At 49.4% G+C, this 25,222-nt stretch overlaps 1 protein-coding gene across 1 annotated transcript in view; it reads right to left on the reverse strand.

Moving 5' to 3' along the window:
- Nucleotides 1-25,222, reverse strand: part of PRKX (protein kinase cAMP-dependent X-linked catalytic subunit) — a 545,345-nt gene that overhangs the window by 115,356 nt on the left and 404,767 nt on the right. Inside the window, exon 6 of the mRNA XM_069640599.1 lies at nucleotides 11,472-11,529. Within this exon, the coding sequence (XP_069496700.1) occupies nucleotides 11,472-11,529 (58 nt within the window). The remainder of the gene's footprint in view (nucleotides 1-11,471; nucleotides 11,530-25,222) is intronic.

Genomic DNA, 25,222 nt, shown 5'->3' on the forward strand with positions numbered 1-25,222 from the left:
CTTGCACATCAGAGGAAAATCGAGTGGCATGCATCCATGCCATCCATCTCATCTCGATGCCCAAGAACAACCCTCTGCTGGCCGTGTCGATGTGGGATACCGGGTAATCTCCCGCCATCTGCCAGGCCGGCCTTAAAGGAGGCCTGCCTCCTCCTGGGGGGAGTTCAAGCAGAAACTCCCCAAACTCTCACCACAGCTTCTGGTTCGCTGCGGCCAGGATGGCATCATCTTGCTGCAAATGCAGCCCTGAGATGACGTAGCAACGTTTGCCAAAAGACCTTGGACAGAGAACTGGAGGAGGCTCCTGCAGAGGAGGACCAAGAAAACTATGGTTTAGAATGCAACAAGGCTGTATGCCACCACTGAAGAGAGGCTGGGGGCGGGTGGCCAGGAGAACAGACTCCCCACCCGCCAGCCTGAACCTGCTGTCCAGTTTCTTGTTCATCTGGGTGTTGGCCCTGGACTTCTCCCAGACCATTCTCGCCACCTACAGGACATCCTTCTGGAGCGGAAATGTCCGAGCAGCTTGTGGTGCGCTTGGCCAAAACCTCGGCCATCACTCCCGACCCCTGGGGGGGCCTCCTCTGGCTGAGGGAATACCACCCCCTACCCCCAGGACTCTGCAATGCCTGAAGGCAGTCTCGAAAGGCCATTACAGATGCCAAAAGGTTTGTCGTCCTAGGTGTTGGGGTCGTCATCATCGCCCCCCCCCCCTTTCCAGGTAGAGGGGATTCTGGGTCCTGGAACACAGTAAGTAGCTAGCAGGGTCGCCCTTGATCCAGAGATGGATGTGGATCCACTGGTTGCTGCGGGAGAGGCACTGGTGTTACAGGCGGAGGAGGAGGATTCTGAATAACAGGTAGGGCCTGGACCGGAGTGGTAACAGGCAATGGCAGAGGAACCGGCGGAGGGCCCAGAGGTGGAGGCCTAGGAGGTGTAACCTGTGGGATCACTTCCTTTACTATATCCTTGAGGAGCCCTGTCACTGCAGAGACCAACTGCCTGTACCATAAAGTCCACCGCCGCTTGGAATGGAACCTTCATGCGTGGCCCACTAGATAGACAAGGGACCGGGAAGGCCCTGATCCAAATCCAAGATGGCCGCCGGTCTAGCAGGCTCCGTCGTGTGCTTATCTGCCATCTTGGGGTCTTGCGCCACACCCTGGGCGGGAGGGTGCGAAGGCCCTGTGCACATTGGCCCTTGAACCTGAAACAGAAGCATCAACCTCAGGAGATAGCTCTGGTAGGCCTTGAGCTCTCGTCCTGGTGGTCAAATCACCCTGTTTTAGGACCTTAGAGGTGACTTCAGTAGGCTGTGCACCCGTAGCAACAGAGCTGGTAGCTGTGCTGGCTCGTGCCAAGGACTTACTCTTGGAGTAAGAACACAATGACCCTTTGCCCTCTGGGTCCGACAAGGACGGACTTGATCGTTCCTCCGTGGACCACCCGGTAGAGCTCCTCAACTTGGGAGCCAGTAGCCTTATCAGCCTCAGGTCTGCCAATGGATTGCCCAGAAAAGCCCCCTGGCCCATGGGCTTCGGAGCAGGTAGCCTTAGCAGCCTCAGGTCTGCCAGAACCAGAAACCAAAATACCCTTTGCTGTGGAAGACCGCAGGAAGCAGTCTCCACGTTGAGGAGCTGCATTAAACAAAGAGTCTACCTTGTCTTGACGTGGGGTCCTGGAGACAAACTCTTTCAGATGACCTGGAGGAGAAGCGTGGAAGATCTCCCTCCATCGTGACAACTGATTCTTCAATGTCCAGTCACTGAGAGCGCTGCAAGCCACGCCCGCATCTTAGTGATGGTCTGGCCCCAGGCACTCGAGGCGGAGCGCATGGGGGACCAAGGTCCGGAATGAGCTTTCACAGCACACACATCTCGCGAATCCTCCTGCAGCCAACAAGCGCTGTGGAAAGCGAGGCACCGAAGGGAGGTGAAGAAGATTGAAAAATAAAACAAAACAGGGAGCAAGCGGAAAGTTAAGAAGTCTCTGCGCCTAGCTGCCAGGTCTGACACCGTCCATGCAGAAAAAGGGACTGAGGTGAGGCGCTGGAGGGCAGGGCCTTGAGGGGCATTTCCATGCCCAGGGTCGTGCCCCTGCATGCTCGACTAAATTTAAAGGGGAAGCTCGATTTTTCACTGCCAAAGGTTGCAGTACTGTTCCCATGTTGGGGGACGCCCAGAATGATGGAGGAAAGGAGACTGACCGTATGAATACTCAGCGTTACCATTGAGTTTTATTCGAGCCGAGTCAAACCATTAAATACAGCCCTTGCTAATCTTCATCTCTCCATCACCATCACCCTGGACATCCTTGCCCCTGCCATTAGGATCCGCATTAAGCCTACCCACCAAGCGCAACACCTGGCATGACTCCGACCTAGCCTCTCTGAAACGCAAGTGCAGAGTTGCTGAGCGGAAGTGGCTGGCTTCAGGCACATCCTCTGACAGACTGGGCTGCCGCCTGCTCCAAAGGCAATACAGACTCTCCATCCGCTCGACGGAGAGGGCCCATATCCAAGGCCACATCTCTGAGGCCATTATGAAGACAAGCTAACTGTTTAAAATCTGCAAGGAACTCTCCAATTCTACTTCAGTCTCCACTTCTCCCCTGCCATCACTAACACTCTGCACTTCCCTGGCCTCCCACTTCTTAACCAAAACTCAGGACACCCCGTCTTCACTCTCCTCTACACCCCTCTACTGCCCCTACCCAACTCTCAGGCCTCCCTTGGCCCCTCTCCCCCTTCCCTCCTACTCACCACTTTCTTGCCCATGGCACCGGATGAGGTCTCTAGACAAGTCCTCTCTATGAAAGTCTCCTCTAAACAGTGCTGCCCTGCTACTCTAGAACCATCAAGGACAACATTGCCTCCCTTGTTCCAGCCTTGGCCGATTTCTGTAATCAGTCCTTTGCCACTGGCTCTTTTCCGCTACCCTTCAAGCACGCCCTTGTAAATCCTCTCCTCAAAAAGCCCCCTGCCGACTCCACCTGCCTGGCTAACTACCACCCTATCTCCATGCCCCCCTTCCTGGGCATACTCTTGGAGAGGTGGTCATCTCCCAACTGATCCAACACACTGAATCTGTTCGTTGTCTCCATGACCACCGGTCTGGCTTCAGATCAGCCAGAGGCATGGAAATTGCTCTCCTGAACACCCGTGAAGACTTGCTCTCAAATCTCAACTCTCAAATCTCAACTCCAACTATCTATCTGTTGGTATCCTTCTGGATATTTCCTCTGCCTTCGATACAGTCAATCATGCCACCCTTACAAATCTGCTCCGTGAAACCCTTGGCATCAGAGGCCTGGCACTGGACTGGTTGACCTCCTTCCTCTCCGACCGACCTTCCCAGGTTCAACTGGGCCCTTTTCTCTCCCCTATCACACACTCCACCTGCGGTACCCCTCAAGGCTCCATCCTCTTGCCATGGCTCTTCAACATCTACCTTCCCTCTATGGCCCACCTGATCTCCTTCTCTCCTTACTTCCAGTGTTCTGCAGACGACACACAGCTTTCCTTCAAGCTTCACTCTACTACCTCCTCTCTCATCCCAGACAGTTGGACTGGTGTGCTGCCAACAATCTCTGCCGTATTGCCAGTAAGACCGACATCCTTCTCATTGGGACACCAGCTCCCTCCTACACTCTGGGTGCCCTCTATGGGTCCCCTCCCCTCACTTTCTTGCGAGGCAAAAAAAACCTTGACATCATCTTTCACGCCTCTCTCTGGCCTTCTATCCTCACATTGCTGACCTTGCCAAGAAAGCCCACTATCAGCTGCACCTCCGCAGAGGCATTCTCCCTTTCCTCACCTTCCCCCAGAAACTCAATGTCTCCAGAGCTCTTTTCCTCTCTAGGCTGGACTACTGCAACAGCCTCTTCCTCAATCCTCCCTTCGCCCACTTCAACTAATCCAGAATACGACTGCAAGACTTATTCTTGGCCTCAAGCCCAGGGACCGTATCTCTCCAGCGCTAAAAATCTCTCCACTGGTTCCCGGTTGCTGCTAGGATCAAGTTCAAGACCCTCTGCATCATCCACAAGGCTATATGGGGCCTGGGACGCAGCTACATCCAACTCACTCTCCCTAAGTACCTCCCTGCTAGAGCCCTTCGGTCTTCTAGATCCAACTCTCCGCAGATCAGACGCTTCTCCAAGCAGAGAGTGGGGTGGTAGGCCTCTTTCCTCCACAGGAGCTTCCCTCTGGAATGGTCTCCCTGCCCCTCTCAAGCTTGATCCAGATCTCCTGCTCCGGAAGCTCCTCAAGACCCTCCTTTTCTCTTCTTCCTTCCCTCTTCCCCCTCCCACTCCCCTGCCAACGCCCCTGTCTGCCGCATGGACTGGCTGCCTGGTTTATTTAAATTTATATAGCACGCAAACAGCCCTTGGTCATTGAGACGCTGTTACATGTGATGAGCTTAGTTACATCGTAGCATCCTTTGGAGTCAATAGTCATTGGTTATGTTACATACATTAAACATTGTAGGTATCAATATATGTTACAGGCAGGTAATCAACAATATTGTGTGGATGAGGCACATGGAGCATTAGATGTAGAGTAGCATATTGACCGATTTGCAGAAGGTCAAGTGTGAGTTTTCAGCTCTTAGGGATGGTGGAAGGGCATTCCAATGCCGGGCTGCTAAGTAGGGGAAACTGGCTCTTCCTGCTCTGGCTCGCTTGATTTTCGGCACTGTGAGCCTGTTAGAGTAGGGAGTTCTGGTCGGTCTGGTTGACTTTTTGGTACAAGTATGAAAGGGCAGTTTGGTGGACACATTTGTGGGTTAAGGCGAGGGTCTTGAAGAGGACCCGTTCCTTAATGGGTAGCCAGTGAGCCTTTTTTCCAGCTGCAGATCTGTGTTCCCTTTTGGGAATGCCTAGGGCTGTACGCAGGGTGCCATTTTGTATAGTCTGTAGCTTCTCTAGGTTCTTTACTGATGTGCCCATGAAGAGGGCATTGCAGTAGTCGAGTCTTGATCCCGTTATTGCGTTAGCAATGGTCAGGCAATTGTCCTTGGATAGAAAAGGTCTGGCTGCATTTAGGAGATTGGCGTGGTATGCTGCAGCAGAAGCGATGGCATTGATTTTTCTTGTCATGGAGAGATTCGAGTCCAGGTAGACTCCTAGCGTTTTGACCAAATCGGGAGACTGGGATTTTGATATGATCAATGGTAAAGTGACTGAATTCAGTACTGAGGTTCTTTAGGGTTTCAGTGGACCCAATCATGAGAAGCTCGGTTTTGTCACTGTTGAGACATGGGCCGTTCAGGACCATCCAAGTTTGTATGGTGGTGTAAATGGCAATGCAGGCTCTAGCGTCAGATTCGTAGTCGCCCGTTAGTGGGAGGAGGACTGGAGTATCGTCTGCATAGTTTGTGTAGGAGATACCTAGTGCGTTCAGGATGTAGAAGAGGGGCATTGTAAAAATGTTGGAGAGTGGGTGATAAGCAGGACCCTTGCGGCACGCCGCATGTGATGATGGTAGGGGAAGCTGAGGCTAAGTCGTAGAGGACTTGCATGGTTCTACCTTCTAAGAGGGATGTGACCCAGGCAATGGCCTTGGGTGAGAAGTTAGCTGTAGAGGTAAGGTGGTGGCATAGTACATTGTGGTTGACATCAAATGCCGCTGAGAGGTCTAGGAGTAAGAGTAAGGCGTGTTTACCCGAGTCTCTTGCATCATCCATTTGATTTTTTAAATCAAGTAGGGCTGTTTTGGTGCCGTGGCCCGGGCGGAAGCCAGATAGGCGCAATCCGAGGAGTTTGTTCTCCTCTATGAATTGTTACAGTTGTATGCAGGCAGTTTTATCTAGTATTTTTAGCAAGCATGGGACGGTTGCAATGGGCCTGTAGTTGTTGGGTGACATGGGGTCTAGGTAGTTTTTTTTTTTTTTTTTAAGGAGAGGACGGACTCAGGCTTTAAGGCAGGAGGGTACCTTACCGGTGGAGAAAGAAGCATTAACAAAGGCTGTTAGTAAGGGGGCGAGGGTGCTGGCACATTCTTTGATAATGGTGGCTGGGCAGATGTCCCCCTTGCAGTTGGAGAGTTTGATGGATTTAATGATATTGATAATATCCTGCTCCTGAATTTCCTTGGAGAAAGTTGGTTGAATCTGGTTTGTGGGGGTATGGGGAGAGGGGAGTTAGGCAAGGTTTGTTGGGCTGTTTAATTTTGGTTTGTAGAGTTGGTTTAGGATGGCAGTTTGGCCCTCGTCGCACCAGGTCTTGTCTTTAGTTATATTCTGGGGGGTGGGGAGGGTTGGAGTCTCAAGGTCCCTAAAGATGGAGAACATTTCTTTAGTGTCCGATTTTGCAGCCGAGATCCTAAATTTGAATGAGGTGGCTTTGGCTCTTGCGATCGCTTTTTTGTATTCTCTAGAACGTTTTTGGAACTCTGACTTGGCGGAGTCTGATTGGTTTATTTTCCATACGGACAGGGCAGCACGCTTCTAGGATCAAAGTTCTAGGAGGTCTGAGGTGAACAAAGCGTTGGTATGACTGGTGGGTTTGGCTTTCTAGGGTTTGAGAGGGGCAATGGTATCAACTGCTAGTTTAATAGCGTTGTTGTATGAGAGTGCGAGAGTCTCAGGAGAAGAGGGGTCTGAAGGCAGGGACTAGTAGGTGATGTAGTATTCTTGACGCAAACTCCTGGAGATTGTTGGCGGAAGTGATGGTGTGGGCTGGTGTGTATTCCTCAAGCGAGTGATGTCGAATTGGATGATGTGGTGGTCAGACCAGGGGATCCATGAGTTTCCGATAATGGAGAGAGTGCAATTGTGCTGGGCTATCCAATCTAATGTGCGACCTTGTGTATGAGTGGGGTTAGAGATGGTGTTGCTGAATCCTAGAGTAGTTAGGGCAGTGTTGAGAGACTTGGCAGCAGGATCTTTGGGGTCGTTGAGGCCAAGGTTTAGGTCTCCTTTGAGAATGGCTTTGGTAGATTTGATTTTCTGAGGTTGTCCGATAGGAGGTGGGAAGTCACCTATGGGCCCTGAGGGGCCGTAAACGAGGTGTAGGGCAACGGTGCAATTGTAGGAGAGGTCGAGTATGATGTGGAGGCAGTCACTATTGTTTTCTATGGTTTTGTCAGTTTTCCTAATGGACAGTGTGTCTTTAGCTTTGAGGGCGACGCCCCCTCCTTTGGTGGGGTGGTCTTGTCGATGTGTACCCCGTAGGTCGAGCAAGGGAAAGGGCTGGACCGGAAGAGTCATGTAGCCAGGTTTCTGTTATCATAAGGTCTAAGCTGCGGGTGGGAACGAGGTCATGAATATACAGTGCATGTGCGTTGATCGAGCGGGCATTGATGAGGGTGCATCTGAGGGGAGTGTTTTGGGCTGGGCTAGACTGGATATTTCTGGCCGCTGTTACTGGCTTGGTTGTAGGCCTGTTACAGTCTGTGGGTATGACATGGGCGAAGGTGGGGGTTGAGGGGGGCTCTCGTGTAGTATTGCTAAGTTGGTGGGTAGTTGCCTTGTGTAGGGCCGTGGCCATGGTGGCAGTAGTGGTGCTGACATATGTATTAGGCAGGCTATTGCTAACAGTGGGGGTGGCATGGCACATCAGTAGCACTTGTATCAAGCAGGGCAACATCATTACTATCAGTGGGCATGGTTTGGTACATCAGTGGCACTAGTATCAAGCAGGGCAGCATCATTGCCATCAGTGGGCATGGTATGGTATGGTATGGTACATCAGTAGCCCTAGTATCAAGCAGGGCAGCATCATTGCCATCAGTGTGCAAGGCATGGTAAGGTACATCAGTGGCATTAGTATTAAGCAGGGCAACATCATTGCTATCAGGCAGAGCAGCATCATTGCCATCAGTGGGCAAGGCATGGTATGGTACATCAGTGGGCAAGGCATGGTATGGTACATCAGTGGCCCTAGTATCACACAGGGCATGGTATTGCACGGCACATCAGATATAGCAAGCATTATCATAGTATGACTTACGGTTGTAGGCATGAGCGTAGCATGGATAGGAGCAACTTTAGCCTTTAAATTTTTCAGGGTGGTCACCACCTGTACAGTTTTGCTAGCGTAGGTGTTTGGGGGTAGTGCTGACATTGGCAATGGGTGGGGTTGTGTCTCTGAGCTGTCTCCTTAGTGGTGCAGCAAGCACCCGACTTTGTTCGTGGGGATTTCCCCTTGCAGCACAGTGTTTGTTCAGATACACGTATACGAATGGTCTGTTATGCTGATTGCAGATGGGCTCAGTGTTGCGTGGGATAGTCAGGTATGTGTAGGGGGAGGCCTGTTGAGCTACTCCCGGCTTGCAGCAGTGCAACGTTTTGCTGCCTTGGTGTGGAGCGAGAAGTAGGCAGGTGCGGAAAATCTGCAGATCAGGTGGGTGTTTCGGTGGGAGAGGTTGGCTACGCAGGCGGGGTGAGGAAAAGTGAGGGTGCGTGCACAGAGGGGCGCATGGCTTACAGTTGGGGACGGGCGTTCTGGGGGTATGGTAACGGCAGTCAGAGGCAGGGATTGCAGGGCAGAGGCATGGTGCGGAGCATCTTGGTCGGATGGAGGTTGGGGGTAAAGCTTGTGTGGCTTACCTGCCTGAAGGGTGTTGGGCGACAACAGCGAGCAGCTAGAGCGTGCAGGGCCTTTTCTGCTAGCTTTCTCTGCGTGGCTTCGACTGCCGACAGTCTCCCACTCCATATAAAGCAGGAGGGGAGGAGCAGGCATGGTGTGGCTCCCTCAAAAAAATATGATCAGCTCAAATTCAGGTTTGAAAGTGTATAACCCTTTCAAGCATCAGATCCAAATGGTTTGAACCATTTAGATGGACTTGAGTCACATTCCAGAATAATACCAGCTATGTAATTTAAATACCAAATAGGAAGTTAATACTCACATGAACGTTCCCGATAAGACTCTACTCTGGGAAGGGTGGCCTATTAGGTGGCTGGAAATGCAAGCGAGAACACACAGTGTAGCACCCACATTTTCCAGCCACCCGAGGCCTTTCTCTGGGTGGCACCACCTTAATTGTGGGGAGTCAACATGGAGCCTCCCAACCCCTCTGAGACATTCTGCATCCTTTCCTACCTCCCTCCTTCCCCACTTACCTTCTGGATCAGAGCTTCGTGCTCCGGTGCTTGCTCCCGTCCTCGGCACACACCATGGACATAGGAAAGGGACTAGGTTGCTTTACCATTTAGATTGGTGGGGGCTATCTTGGATTTGGTTTTCCTTTTCTCTCTTCCACCTCACCCTCTACCCGTTGCATCCCTCAGGGCTCTGTATCCTATCACCATGGCTCTTCAACATCTACTTGGGCCCTCTGGCCCACTTGATCTCAATCTTCTCCTCTCATTTCCAGTGTTATGCTGACGACACACAGTTCTCATTCAAGCTGCCATCCTCTACCTCCTCGGCCTCTCTCATATTCAGGAATGGTGCTCTGCCAATGATCTCTGCCCTAATACCAGTAAGGCGGAGATCCTTCTCATTGGGACGCCTTCTCCTTGTCTCTCTCCCCACCCCCCCCTCTCTCTCCCTCCCCTCTCCCCCCCTTTCTCTCTTCACCATGGCTCTTCAACATCTACTTGGGCCCTCTGGCCCACTTGATCTCAATCTTCTCCTCTCATTTCCAGTGTTATGCTGACGACACACAGTTCTCATTCAAGCTGCCATCCTCTACCTCCTCGGCCTCTCTCATATTCAGGAATGGTGCTCTGCCAATGATCTCTGCCCTAATACCAGTAAGGCGGAGATCCTTCTCATTGGGACGCCTTCTCCTTGTCTCTCTCCCCACCCCCCCCTCTCTCTCCCTCCCCTCTCCCCCCCTTTCTCTCTTCCTCCCTCCCTCCCTCCTCCAGATCAAGGCCTCCACAGAGGGCAACACGCATAGTAATGCGATAGGATAAATAAACGTGCCATACATGATTTTGGGGACAAATTTACCTTTGTAATATTTTAAACTTGGTTTCAGTGTCTATCTACCATAACGACAGTCTACCCTCTACAGTTGATTTATCAGTGGCAGGGTTTGCACCTTCAACCACTCTTTTAGGCTTGTCTGGCCAGGTCTTGCGTTCATGAAAAACCCCAGATATATTAGAGATTCAACTCTATCCATTGGTTCTTGACCAACATACCACCTAAAGGGGATGCTTTTTTGAACCCTTGATCACTGCATCATTTTGGTTTTTGTAGGGTTCAACTGTACGGTATGTTTGTTCCTATAACCCAAAAAAGCAAGACTTTCCTTTTCTCCTCTACCTTCCCTCTCCCTTGCTTCGTTCCCTATGCTGCTGTGACTGGAGTCTGGTCCCTTCAGAGTCACACAGGAGCCAGACCACCCACCTGCCAGTCCACCAGCATCACATGCACTCGGGCTCCCTTCCACAGACTAGCCCTAACTTGGTCCACCCTCTCCCCTGCACTCATCCTTTCCTTACACCCCCCCATCCCCTGGCACTTGCCGTCTTGGCCCCCCCAGCCCTCGCCCAACCCCCCCTCCCTTTGGGCACCCCACTCTTGCACTCCTCGGCCACCCCCTCCCCCCACCCTGCACTTACCACCTTGTCTTGCACATGCATAGTAGGATTGTCACAAGGCCAACATAACCATTTTTGTTGTACTTTCTTTCCTATGTTTCCCCAACACCGCAACTTGTATTGTGGTGCTTGGAAACACTTGTGTATAGGCCCCATACAAATGTCCAGTAAATAAATGGAAGCTGGGCTTGCGCAATACGCACTGAGCTAGGTTGTTCCATGAGAACAAAAAACAATCTGCACTCCAGGGTGCGAATAGCAATCACCCCATTTTCGGGGGGTGTGGAGGGTACATGGCTGGTAACAACCCACATTCCTCTGCCTTGGCTAGGGCTGGCAGGCCATTACAGGCCATGTACCTGACGCCGGATGAAAGTCATATACTCAATATGCAAGAACTAGAATAAATGTAGGCATTCCATATAGATACAGCATATGCTGGTCTTTGCAGATGTGCAATAACATACTATATAACCTCAAATTTAAGATCTTTCAAATTCTCTGACGTGCCCGCAGGTACAATATTCAAAAGCCGTTAGTTTAGATCTTAAGTTCGATAGATCAGGTCCCAAATAAGCAGAAAAAAGAACAAACCTATACAATCATGGTAGACATTCACAATAGTTTCTTTTCCAGCAATTCCAGAAAGAAGGTAAAACATGATAATCTGTCTACTAGACGTGAAAAAAGTAAATTTGAATGCAAACTAATGCTCTATGCGGCAGCAAGGTGTTTTTCTTGATGCTAAGCTGACAAACCCAGTTAGCAGTTGGTTGAATGAAGTGACCCTTACCAAGAAGGCAGGTCAAAACAATGCAGTATTTACATTACCTATATGGAGAACAGTGAACCTTTCGGATACCTTTTCAACATCACGTTAAGAGGACTAAGGTTATTTTTAAGCATGTTAACAAAATATTTTTCATACAAACTGTAGAATGTATTTAAATTCTAGAACATCACACCAACCTTCATATTTCCTAATCGCCTTGTTCGGTCAACAACAAGAAGCTTCTTAATAAGGTCTCTGCAAAATAAAAACAAAAATGTGATTTTCGTCAATTGCTACCAACAACAATCAGAATAACTACAGAATAAGTAGATGATAGTACTTTAAGAGATGTGCACAATCCGTAATCACAACTTGATCTATGAAGTTGCACTTTAGCTTATGGGTGGCTGCTCATTGGGGCTGAGGAAGCAAGAGTTTAACATTTGTTTCCTTTAATGAAATTGAGAAGAGACTCGCAATACAGATCATTTTGCTGTGTACTGTCGGTACAAGTGACGGGTATGTACCAGGAGGGAGGACAGAACTATATGGCGGGTGCTCAATCGAGATAAAGAAACCAGATTTTTAAAAGAAATGCCTTTCAACTTTGGAGCATATAAGCAAATAACATTGCATACAACAAACGTAACCTACCTTATTCTCATGCCAGCTGTCGCAACACTGTTAAGCAGAATCCTGTGCAGTTCCCTCAGGGACCACTACCCAGGATTAGGACTACAGGTGAGAGCAATAAATACCCTTTGGTATCAGTCTGTACCACAGAGATTTAGTTGGTAGCTGTGGCTAAGCAGTCAGACTTATCTCAAGAGGGAGATGAGGAGTATTCAGGGTTTACACAATAGGTATTGTGATACCTATTGTGTAAACCCTGAATACTGAGTACTATGGAAAAAGGAAACACTGACCAAAGCTTTGTATCAAAAAGAGAATATATATTTATTTTATATACATCTAGTTCAACGCATGAATCACAGTTGATAAAGTAAGTTAAATTTAGTCAAGGAAAAGTATATACAACTCCCTATTCAATTGTAGACAAGTTTGCAGCAGAGTGAAAACTGAGCAAAACGGCACAGTGAAAACCAACTACAAATGGCACTCTATCAATTTAACGAAAGGGAGGGAAAGCACAAGTTAAACTGAAATATCTTCAGACACCCCCTAGCAACACTTACCTGAGGTTTTGTGAACAAGTAATGCACAGTAACACTTTAGCAGAAAGATAAGTGAATGAAAACTGAGCAAAATGGCACTACACAAGTTAAAACAGTAGGAAGGAAGAGGGCTTTAGAAGATTCAGGGGCATCGACACATTTCTCATTGAAAATCAATCTAGTGAGAGCAGATCTAACAAGTCAGCCAGAGTCAATAGGCCTGAGCCAGAGTCAGTGGTACAGGACCAAGATCTTCGGAGCAAAAATGTTCTTGTAGCTGCAGTCAAGTCTTTGGTAAACGAATATTGAAAAGGTTCATGCGAGGGGAAAGACAATGAGCGGCCAAGCCAAGAAGTAGATAAAGGATTTAAAACACCTCTAGGGCTACCACGGGGAAAGTGAGGCCTGGCGGAACAATGTACCTTAAACGTGAAGACGTGGCTCCTGCGGTGGCGGTTGTTCCTGGTAGTTCCTGCAGTTCGAGGGGTCCAGCAGAGGAAGAGAGGCTCTCGTCGTGGAGGAAGGTCCAAGTCACTGCACTACCCAGGGATGAAACCAGCCGTGGTGCTGCCAAACAAAGTTTAAAAGGTACGCTCCTTTTAATCGCGGTCCGGGTTGATAGCTGCCTGGCTATCCTGTCTCCAAGTGCTGGGCACTGTCGATTCGATCAAGGCAGGTCCGGGGAAGCGATGGGTGAACTGGTTGGTGCCACCAGCGCAAGGGAAGAAGGCTCTTTCGATGAAGATCTCCTCTCGTCGTGTGGAAGAAAAGTGGTGAGACGATCCTGCAGGGCTTCACCGGTGGTGTAGATGCGGAAGATGTCTGTGGCTTCTCTCCCCTTCGGTTCCGTAGTTCCAGTGGCAACGTCTTGCTCTTCCAGTCCTCGGGACCCTGCTTTTATGCAGAAAGAGACCCATTCATACAGCCTAGATGTCACTTACACAGTGGAGTGGTCTTCTTGTTGGGAGACCCTCCAGCCTATCAGGTTAGAGTGCAACCTGAGTTGCTGCGGCAATTCTGTCCAGGGGTTCTACTCCCCCTCCCAAACAGAACCACCCCAGACTCCGAGGCGCCGAAAGGAGGGCTTCTTGGCAGAAGCCAGCCAAAAGAGCGAACAAAGGATCCCCGACCTGGGTTCGGAGTTTAAAGTAAGACACGAGAAAGAAGTTACATTAAAGTTCTGGCAAATAAAACCTACTGGAGTAAAGTTAATAATAAAATAAACCGGCGGTATGTTAGAGGCTGTCAGTAAAAGGGTTAGCCTCGAACAATGGGAAGATCCCTTAGGAAAATATTTGCGGTTGAATATTTATGGTAGTAACCACTGCCACCAGCCAGAAACTTTAGAGAGTGGGACTTTAAGGTACCCCCTCGAAAATGAACCTAAGGGAAAAACTATTAACCCTTTCCAGTACCTCCATTGTAAGATGGGTTGTACTGGTTAAGTTCATAGGATTTGACTAGTAAAGTCAATGGGGACTTTACATGCCCTGGGAGACAGTAGTCAGTCCCAGGGTATGGAGTCTATGTTTGGGGGTCGCTACGACTCCCCTGTGTCACTGCACGGAGGGTGCTGTGTAACACGTGGATAAAGATGCTTCCTATGGGTGAGAGAAAACCCCATAGGCATTAAACACAAAAATAGCCTAGAACACACATAGCAAAAATGCCTAAGAGTGGGAAAAAGAGTCTCACTCTTAGCAGGTAAAAAGAAACAAACCCTTCAAATCCAGCAAAGCTGCTGGGGGACTCTATGTAAGGGAAATTACCCATAGAATGAGAATTCTCCCTAACAAACACCACACAAATAACCTTTTCTAATCTCGAAGATTATGTCCAAATACACAAATATTGGAACATGCAAATGGCACTTACTGACAAATATTTACATAAGCAAACAAGATTAAAATTGGCCCAAATCTGTGCTATAACTCATTTGCTCCCATTATCAAGTTTAAGATCCCTGAAAGATGTATGCGTCCAACTCTACCAATCATCACACAACTCCTCCCCAATTCTCAAGCATATGCACCATACCAAATCAGTACCACTCAGGCCCCACAACTCCATATACGCCCCAACCAGACAGCCTTTACATTAAACCTAACAGTATCCCATTTAACAAGAGCACGAGGATAACACCATAAACATACTAGCTAGAGAAGAGCAAGCTTGCAGTTAACCTATCTGCCAAAATCCTTCCTATAATATAGCCTTATAGAGTGAGTGAAGGGTTATCATGGGATAATGACCCGCCACCACGTTATTGCGGAGGGTCAAGTGTTGGGAGAAGGGTCATTATCCAAATCAATAATGCCCCCCCCCCCAAACCGCCCAATGTCTATGCGGCTATAGACACATGATGGAAATGACAATATATGTTTTTGGAGCTTTCGTGGTGAAGTTAAAAATGGTAAATGTGGCTTTATTTTGTAGTAGTTGTTAAGCATTTTGATTGAAACTTGGTTCAACTGGAAATGGTTAAACATAAGCAGGCAATTGCATGTAAAAAAAGTAAATGGTTTCCCTAAAAGAAAGCAAAAGCATTTGTCAATCCATCATAGGTCTATGATGTGTTAAATAGCATATTGCAGCCAAAAAAGGCCCTCCAAGAGATTGTTTTCTGTTGAACCAAAACCATGCCTGGAAATTGCATTGTCTTTTCATGTCTGCTTCTGAAGGCAGAGTAGTCAGAATTCAGTCAATACAAGTAGTTATTGACTGCGATGTAAACATTCTGATTGGCTGAGAGTAGGTCAATAACGATTTCAATGAGATGATGAAGATCATGAATACACACCTATTTCAAACAGACTGCACAAGGCACCGATCCAATGATACTGTTTATACAACCCAGCATCCATCATGCTGCAAAAGGCACACTGATCAGCATGTTGAAGATATACCATTCAAGCAGGAATTGGTGCAACTGTGCACAGCTTTCACTCAATTTCTCACACATTGTAACTAACCAGCTTGCAAGATGGACGATCAATATCCACTCGAAACTCTGGCAGCTCACACTTTACTCAAACCCGTTTTCCTAAAAATAAGCTCAAACCAGACCCTACCCACACCTACATTTTTCCGTACACAAAGCAACATTTTGCAGACCTGCAACAGGCTAAACTCACATGAGAAGACCCCTTTACCCATAAAAGCAGAAAACACCCAAATTACAAAACTTCACATCTTCGTAATCTCACATGCCCTGAAACACAGTTCATATAGTACCCCAAATGCCCTGAAAACCTCTGTGCATTTCGGGAGTAGTCCTGCACCCCCCCCACGCCCCCAAATGATCACCCTTTGAACATTCTGGGAACTGATGGAAGACCCCCGACTACCAGAACCCTCAATACACCACACCCCCAAAGTGCTTTCCCGAGCGGGATATAACCTTCCACACCAACTTCTACCAAGTAAAGCCATGACGCCAAAACTCAACAGGGATGTACTTCTGAACCCTAAACACTCGCCATACACACAACACTTTACACGCAATTGCAGAAAAAGGTGCCCGCACACAAAGCACACACACACAATGGAAGTAGTCAAACAACTATACACAAGGAATGATGCGAGTGTGAAAGCCACAAATCGGGGCACCCACACATGAGAAGACTACTCCTATAAGACTACTACCAAACCACATTCACTATTCTCTTTAATACTCAACGTACACTTGAGATCACCACTTAATAGAGCCAGCTGTAATACCATCTTGTCAGACACACAAACTTCGTCTTACAAATGGTGGAAAGGCTCTGATGCTCTAAATAGCCAAATGATTTGCCAAAACGCCATTGTCCCACTAGTATGCAAAGCATAGAGATGGGCGAAATTGTATTAGCCAATTTGATCATTTATAATCAAATCGAATGGTACATTTGACCGAATTAGGCCAGTAACATTCCATCGATTATAAAAAATACTGAACATGTGAAGCGATGGTCGGAGTGTCCTCCGCACCCCACGTTTGGTATTTTTGGGGGGAAAATGAAAAAAAGAAAAAAAAGGGACCAAGCGGCGTCGGATCTGACCCGAATTAGAGGGACAGATCTGCCTCTGCAGGGGTAGGGAAGCAGAGGTAAGCAAGCAAGTAGGGGAGGGAGGTGGGGTGGTGTAAGGGACGTTTGGGTTTGTTTGGCAGGCTTAACCAGAGAACAGAAACCCACCCAAACCCACATCGTAATTCACAACATGCAATCATATATCCACTGCTCCCAACCAATATGTCATTTGTTCATATCCCTCCAAATCTACAGCACAGCTGTGTTAACAGTGTAGGATGTATGCTCAGCATAGCAACTTGTACATACTCATGGCATATCCCCACATGTGTAAGGGACATGAGCCACCTTCACTGGCCAACTTCGTTTATGAAATAAAGCTAGAGCGCATGCAGAACATGGCTCTGCCCCTTCAGAATCTGCCCTCTGGCTTTATCCACCGGTCTGCTGTGATTAGTTTAGACACTCCTAGAACCCAAAAGGCTGTGCAGATGCTACATCAGGAAATGATCGGGGCTCAGGTATGCCCAGTTTCCCAGCCCACGGGGGAGCTGCACCGCCTGAGAACTAGGAAGAAGATCGTGCCAGGATCTAGCTGCACTACGTAGAATGGAAATATCTGTTGAACTGGTGGTATGTATCACATGAATAGGTAAGCGGAATAGTACAGTGCTCGAATAGTGTGGTAAAGCTATGGCTATCAAGGCCAGGGAATAACCAGGTTACTCACCGTAGTGACCACCTTACTCCTAGTTCATAGTCCCCTTTCCTCCATACTTATGGGACATTCCTCCGTCCTGTGGGACGGGACCGGAGCACTTTGTAAAAGCATTCAAAATGTTGCAAACATTTTGGTCCTTCCTCTCTTTCTACACGGGGCCCGGCATGCGGCCTTAGCCCCGCCCATCTCAGCTCCGTCCCACGCATCGCCCATCAGTCCTTTTCTATCGCCAGGTCAGAGACCTTTTAGCAATAACTGAGGAACCTTATTAGAGGGGACAGAGGGCGGGCATATGGAGGAAAGGGGACTATGGACTAGGAGTAAGGTGGTCACTACAGTGAGTAACCTGGTTATACTCCTACGTCCCATCTCCTTTCCTCCATACTTGTGGGAGATTCCCAAGCACTTCTTACAGGAACTATGGGTGGATGGAAAACCCCTTACTGTAACAGGTTCTTCAGCACAGCCTGACCAAACCGAGCATCAGATCTGGAGCTCAGGTCTAGACAATAATGCTTACAAAAAGCCGATTGGGAAGCCCAAGTAGCTGCCTTTGTGATGGTCTCCCAGGGGACATATTTTTGAAAGGCAACTGCGGTTGCCTTGCTCCGGACCAGGTGTGTATGAATACCTTTAGGAGGCAGCAGTCCTTGGACGGTGTAAGACTCCGTAATGCAGGCAGCGATCCATCTGGAGATAGGCGCCTTAGAGGCCTGCTTACATTGTGGATTACCAAAGGTCACCAACAGTTTTAGAAGAGCTCCTAAATTCGGATATTCTGTCCAGACAGAACTTAAGAGCCCTTCTAACATCCAGGCAACGCAGAACCCTTTGCGCCTCTGAAGCGGGGTTCGGAAAAAAGACCGGCAGGGAGATTGACTGGTTCAGATGGAAATCAGAGACCACCTTCGGCAGGAATGCAGGGTTTGTCCGTAGGACCACCTTATCCTTGTGAAAAACCAAGAAGGGTTGCTCCACCGACAAAGCCTGGAGCTCACACATGCGCCTTGCTGAAGTAACGGCAACCAAAAAGAACACCTTCCACGACACGTGCTTGAGGTCCACTGTGGCCATTGGTTCGAAAGGTTTATGGCACAACGCTGTCAGGAACAGATTTAGATCCCACGAAGGGTGCGGACTACGAATCGGAGGATAAAGGCGTGACAAGCCTGCAAAATGTCTCTTAACCACTGGATTAGACAGAGTAAGAGCATTGGTCCATAGATAGGTAGGCGGAAACCGCCAAAGGATAAGTTCTGCATGACAGAACGTGAATTCCCGACTCTGCTAGGTGGGATACAAAGGACAGTACCGTGTCAATTGTAGCCGCCCATGGGTCCAGCCATTTGCTTCTGTACTGGAACCTAGTCAAGGGTTTCCTGGCTGCCTGAATAATACGCATGTAATCCGCAGACAGGCTAAGATGTTCTAAGGACCTGAACTCAGGCACCATGCTGCCAAGCTGAGCCATTGTGGGGAGGGGTGCCACAGCTGTTGCTCCCCCTGGTGAAGAAGATCGGGGCTCACAGGTAACCTGATCGGCGGATACACCGACAGGTGTTGAAGTTCTGAGAACCAAAACCTGGCCGGCCACCACGGGGCTATGTGTAGAAGGGAACAGTTCACCGTGTTCTTCAGTTTGCAAATCGTCCAATGAACCAGAGGCGGGAAAGCATAAGCCTTCATGTCCCATGAAATCTCAAGAGCATCCCCAGCGAGGAGGCTCCCACACTGTTTTTGGAGGCATACAGAGGAAGTTTCTCATTTGCCACCGTAGCGAAGAGGTCCACTTCCAGAGTGCCCCAGCGCAGGAAAATCCATGAGAGTATCTCTGCCTTTAATTCTCACTCGTAGCTGACCATTGTTTGCCGCTGAGGGCATCTGCTGGGACATTCAGCTGGCCCGGAATGTGTACTGCAAGTAGCCAGACACCATGACGAACCACCCACTCACAAATCTGGATGGACAGGTCAACGAGAGGGGGAAGACTTGGTGCCCCCTTGCTTGTTGATGTAATACATCGACACCACATTGTCCGTGCGGATACAGACCACTTTGTTGGCAATGATCGGTCTGAACGCCTTGAGCGCTAGGAAAATCGCCTGAAGCTCCAGATTTATGTGGAGGAGCTTGTCCTGAGGCGACCAATGATACGAGACCTGAAGAAGATCCAACGTCGCAGAAGGGAGTAGTCCGTCGTGACCGTCACAATAGGGTCTGGGTCCTGAAAACCCGCCCCCACCGACAGATTGCTGAGAGAAGATCACCACTCCAGGTCCGCTCTCATTGAAGCCGGAATCGTTATCAACTCGGAGTCCGGATCCACAGCCTGATGCCAAGAACTGAAGAGCCTTCTGAGTCCGCCTCATCTTGAGATGAGCAAGAGGAAGAGCCAATACGCACGAGGCCATGAGGCCCAGAAGCCTCTGGAACCACCAGGCCGACATGCTCTCTGACTGTGCAAGCATCTGACACGTGACCAACAGATCCGCCATTCTGTCCTCGGTCAGGTACACTTCGCAGTCGATCGGGTTCCAGCGAAAACCCAGGAAAATCAAGTCCTGAGAGACTGTCATGGAAGATTTCCGTCAGTTCACCGACGGCCCGAGGTGGAACAGGAGCTGGAGGAGAGACTGACGATTGCAGGCGGCTTTCAACGGGCAAGTGCTGCGTAAAAGCCAGTCATCCAAATACGGATACACATGGACACCCTGCAGACGAAGATAGGCCGCGATCACCGACATCATCTTCGTGAAGACGCGCGGCGCTGAGCTGAGGCCAAAAGGAAGCACTCGAAACTGGAAGTGCTCCTCTCCCACAGAGAAACAGATCTCCTGTGTGGATTCCAGATCAGAATATGCATGTACGCATCCTGAAGGTCCACCACGCTGAGCCAATCGCCCATCTGCAAGGAGGACCGTATCTGGCCGGGCGTGATAATCTTGAATTTCTCTTGGGGTAGGAAAAGATTGAACTGGAAAGGTCTAGGATGGTGCGCAGGCCAGCATGGTTGGGTTTGGGCACCGTAAACAGCCAGGAGTAGAAGCCCTCCCCTCGTTCCCCGAGAGGAACGGGGTTCCACCGCTCTGAGGTCCAGAAGCTCCTGCACCTCGGCATTCAGGGAGGGCGATCCCGACAGCTGGAAAGGAGGATTGAAGGGTGGGGTAGGGGTAAGCGGAAGTCCACGCGAGCGACTGACGAGACCCATCTGCCTTCGGTGATGGTCTGCCACGCCTCCCAATGAGACGCAATGCGTCCTCCCACCGGGGTCTCGTGCGAGCACAGAGAACCCTCATTTTGTAGGTTTTTCAGTGGTATTGCCACCTGAACCCGTGGAGGAGGCTGAGGAGCGGGAGAAAAAACAAGACCGTTGTTGCCTCCGGTGGTTATTCCCCGGTCAAGGACACCCCTGAAACCAGAGGAGGGCTGACTTTGTGACAGCGGTCTCTGAGTTTTAAAGGTTTTTTACCAGGACTGACAAGGACTTTGCTGTCTGCGTGCTATCCTTTGTCTTAGTCAGCTCTACATTCGTGGTATAATGAAACAGCTCCTTACCGTCAAACGGAAGGTCTAACACCTTGTCCTGCACCTCCTTCAAAAACTTGGTGGCATGTAGCCACGCCTGTCATGAGGTATCAACCCCCAGCATAAGGCCCCGAGCCGAGGTGTCTACGTGGTGAGCTGCAGCCTCCAGGAGATCCTGGGCCAAGACCCTGGCGTCGTATAAGCCCGTCTTAAAATCCTCCAGCTTTTCGACCGGAATGAACTCCTCAAACTCAGACAGACCTTGCATATTAGCCACCGCTAACACTAGTTCGGCATTGGCCTGCCGGAGCTGCATGGCCGAGTTATTGAAAAACTTACTCCCAAGGGATTCGAGAAGCTTGTCCTCCTTTCCCAGAACCTGAGTAGCCGTCATAGAAGAGGATGCTGCAGGCCTGGACTGTAAGGTAGCCGCAGTCACCACCGGGAGGAGGGGGGCGGACAAGATGACAAAGCCACCTCTTCCAAAGAATGCAGCCTGTATCGCACGTCAATTTTCTTATTGACGAAAAGGCCAGAGTGTGGCTGTTCTCGAACCCTACGGACCTCGGCCAGAACGTCCTTCTGCAAGAAAAGGTTGGTACGCTCCAAAGGAGACAGGGTGGATGCCCCAGAAAGCATGCCCTCCTGCGGAGCGGGTGCCTCGGGCACCAGAACATCCAAGAAGCACATCATGTCCAGTACCCGGTCATGAAAAGCTAATAGAGCGGGGCAGATCCTCGTTGTCCCGGTCGCCCTGCGCGTCATCTGACAGTTCAGGATCCAGCTGAGCCGGGACAAAGAGGGCAAAGGTGGAAGAGTCTGGGAAGGCACCGTAGGCAAGGGAGGTGCTGGCGGGACCACCGGAGGAACGGGTGGAGCCGGAGGCGCGGGCGGACATATCTCCCTAAAAAGCCCTTTGAAATATTCCCTCATGGGATCGGTACGCATGAGCGTCTGAAATTTGCTGAAAAAGGCGTCCTCCGGAGACGGTTTTGGAGCTGCCGGAGGAGGCCTCTCATGAGGAGGATCATTGCAGGGACGCAGAGGGGATAATTGTCACACAGGCCCATCCCCCGAAGTGTCCACAAAAATCAAGGGTGCCAAACCCACAGGCAACGAGACATTGTGCGGAAGGGGCATCCGAGCGTTCCAGTCATAAACTGGACGAAACGGATGCGCACAAGGAATTTTATGTTCACCCGCAGAACCAACTCCTACACCTGAGGCCGATGGCATAATTGTAGGGGAAGCGCCCAAAATGGCCGCCGTGGTCTTGGCGGGAACGGCCACCATTTTGCCATCACCTGAGGGGAACTGCGGCATGTGTGGAAGTGAGGCAGGGGTCTCCGTCGGTGGGTCAGTGGTCTTAATTTTAGCTTTTACATAAGGAACCCTGGCCGAGCCGGTACTGTGAGGCCTGGAATGTTTGTGACATACCAATAGCCAAACTAGCCTTCACAGGTAGGACCTCGGCACTGCCGGTATAGGAGGAACTTTCACTCCTTGCCCCCTCAACAGTTCTGGCATCGGCACAAGAGCGGGAACGGTGAGAAACAACTTTCACCGATAAAGGCCTTGTCGGGCCTCTCAGAAATGTTGGTTTCTTTAGCCTCGAGGGACCTCGGACCCAGGTCCAGTAACAGCCTTACTAGCGCGGGCCTCGAACATATGTTCGGTAACATCAATCCCAACCAAGGCCTCGGGGCTCACCTCAGTACTTTTGAGGGAAGACGATAAAGAGGCAGCAGAGCAAGCTCCGGTACCCCACGACTCAGAACTGGGTCTACAAGCAGCCCCTACAGGAGGGGCCTCGGAGCGTACTCCTTTATCCACAGCCCCCTTACAGAGACCCTCGGAGAAAAAGCCAGTACAATTATTAGACCCAGAAGGCACCTTGGGGCAATCCCCGGTGATCGAGCTGTCGACACTCCTCCCGGCCCGGGAAGAGCCCGGAAAGGTGTCTCCCAGCCGGGGTGCTCTGAAAAGCAAAGAACTTACCGGGTGATTCTTCTTTTCGTCGATAAAAGATTGAAAATGTGAAGGAGGAGTTTGTCGAAACACCTCCCAAAGCTCCAAACGACGTTGAAGTGCCCGGACTGAAAGGGAATCGCAATAAAAACATGAGTCCCAACAGTGGTCCAGACTCAAACACTCTAAACAAAGAGGATGGGGATACGCCCTCGCGAAGCGTCAGTGACACGAACAATCTGGAAAGTCTAGTTTGAACGACAGACAGACTAGTACACGATCGCTAGCAAGAGCCAGAGAGGAGGAAAAAAAGGGAAGAAAATCTTCTGCGGATGCAAGTGCGTCAAGTCCCGAACGAGCAGAGAAAAGGACAGATGGGCGGGGCTACGGCCGCATGCCGGGCCCCACGTAGGAAGAGAGGAGGACTAAAATGTTTGCAAAATTTTGGATGCTTTTACAAAGTGCTCCGGTCCCATCCGACAGGATGGAGGAATGTCCCATAAGTATGGAGGAAAGGGGACGGGACGTAGGAGTATGAGACGTTAGGCAGTGTATTGCTAATATAATCAACTAAATATATCCTACCGTCATACCGACTTTTCCGTATGAGGCTCATTGAGTAAGATGCTATAAAAAAACATGAGGTTTCTGTGTTTGAGGACCACATTTTTGGGAATGGGATACTCTGCCAGTTTCCCTGCTCATTTCTGCAATTCTGTATGAACATAAACATCGCAGGTACGCTTGGTGCGAGGTTTTCTTTTTTGATTATTTGGTGATAGGCTTCAGGATTTGTCAATTTGTGCCGTGACAGTAACAGAAGTGGCAGAAGGATCCCTCTCAAACCCGTGTGTACACAAAGAAGAGGGAAGAAGCTCAATTGAAACCTGTAAAGGGGATTTGAATCGGAGCTGTCCGTGAATGGTTACCATTTCTCCTTGGGATTTGCAATAGCCAGAATCATACAAGTTAAAGAGGCACTGGTAGATACAGAGGGTAACAGAATTAAAGGGGGTCGGGGGAATTAATTAGGGAATGGGCTAAGAATAAAAAAGAAAATCCTGACAAAACATAGGGATAAACATTTTACAAAATAGGGAAAGTTGTAGGATGGGTGCTGAGGGCGGAGTCACTGGGGGAAAAGAAGAGGGCAGCAGCCAATAGTACAGCCCGGGAAAATTAAACATGGTCCTATCTTAGGAAGGCAGACCAAAATAAGAGTCTAGAATAAACAATAAAAACATACTTCAAAATGTGTACAAACAAATCTGACAAGCACACTGCAGACGATCAGGGCACAAATTAGTCTTTCCTATATATAAATTACTGAACTTAGCCCTGTAAAGTAGTGTGATGAATCCTTGGATGTTGTCACTTCTCCCCGAGGGGAGCCCCTTCACTTGAGGCCAGGGATGTGAGGCCGCTATCTGATAGTCTCCCTGGGGGTGGTACTAAGCATGAGGATCTCATTGAGTGAGACTTCCCCTCTGGGAATAGGGACAAACATATACAGGAGACGCGGTATAGCCATTCTCACCCAGCACCCTACACACCGCCCCATCTTCTAAACCCCGGTCATATTCTAATACAGCCCATGTATTTCTCTAGGACCAGTGACTTGACTTCCACTGAGACGAAGAAGAACACGTGTTACCCAAGGGAGAAGTACTGGAACAAGGAGGAAGCATATAGGAGTAGTGAGTGAAAGACCAAAAACATTGAAGGACTCAGGACATGACATGATAGTTTATTTATATAGTGCCTATACACAATGTTTTTCAAAGCGCTTCAAGGCAAGGGAGGGACCAAGGGAAAATACAATGACATTCTTAAAGGCCATGAACAGTAAGGATGTGAAATTAACTATCATACTCGGCCTGACGACATTTCAGATAGTGCAAGAGCTAAGATAAGGAAGGGAGGGAGTGGGAGAGTGGGAAGGAAATGGAAACAGACCGGCGACTACCATACTAGGCCTAACAACATTTCTGGTAGAGCCGGAGAAAACAAAGAGGGCGAGGGGTGCAGAAAGGGAGGATAGGAACAAAACAAGCGACTATCGTACTAAGCCTGACGACATGGAGGGGAAGGGTGGGGGGGGAGGAAAAACAATTAAGGGGAGGGGGGAGGAGACAGACGAGGTTGTTATCATACCAGGCCCAGGGACAATTCTGATAGATTAAGTGCACAGAAGAAAGTAAGGGGAGGAGATAGGAAAAGGGAGAGGAGGAGACAACAGAGTAAGCAGTCAAAAAGAGCGGAGAAGCAAGAGGGAAGAGCGAATAAAATTGCAGAAGTCAGTGGTAAAACACAATGTTGCAAGCCTGTATACAAGATGAAGATGGGAACAGCATGATTCAAGGCCACCATGAGAAAGGGTGACGCACCGTGAATCAATGAAGTCCATAACTGTCAAGTCTAGCATTGGCCACAAGACTGATGGTGAAATCAGAATGAATCAGGGCAGACTCCCGCAGAAGTAGGCTGGAGGGAGCAGGGTAGAAGAATGCCAATTGTCAATCAACAAATATAAAAACAAAGAAAGG

The sequence above is a fragment of the Ambystoma mexicanum genome, chromosome 7q, assembly GCF_040938575.1.
Source record: "Ambystoma mexicanum isolate Mex_15411 chromosome 7q, UKY_AmexF1_1, whole genome shotgun sequence".
Lineage (NCBI taxonomy): Eukaryota > Metazoa > Chordata > Amphibia > Caudata > Ambystomatidae > Ambystoma > Ambystoma mexicanum.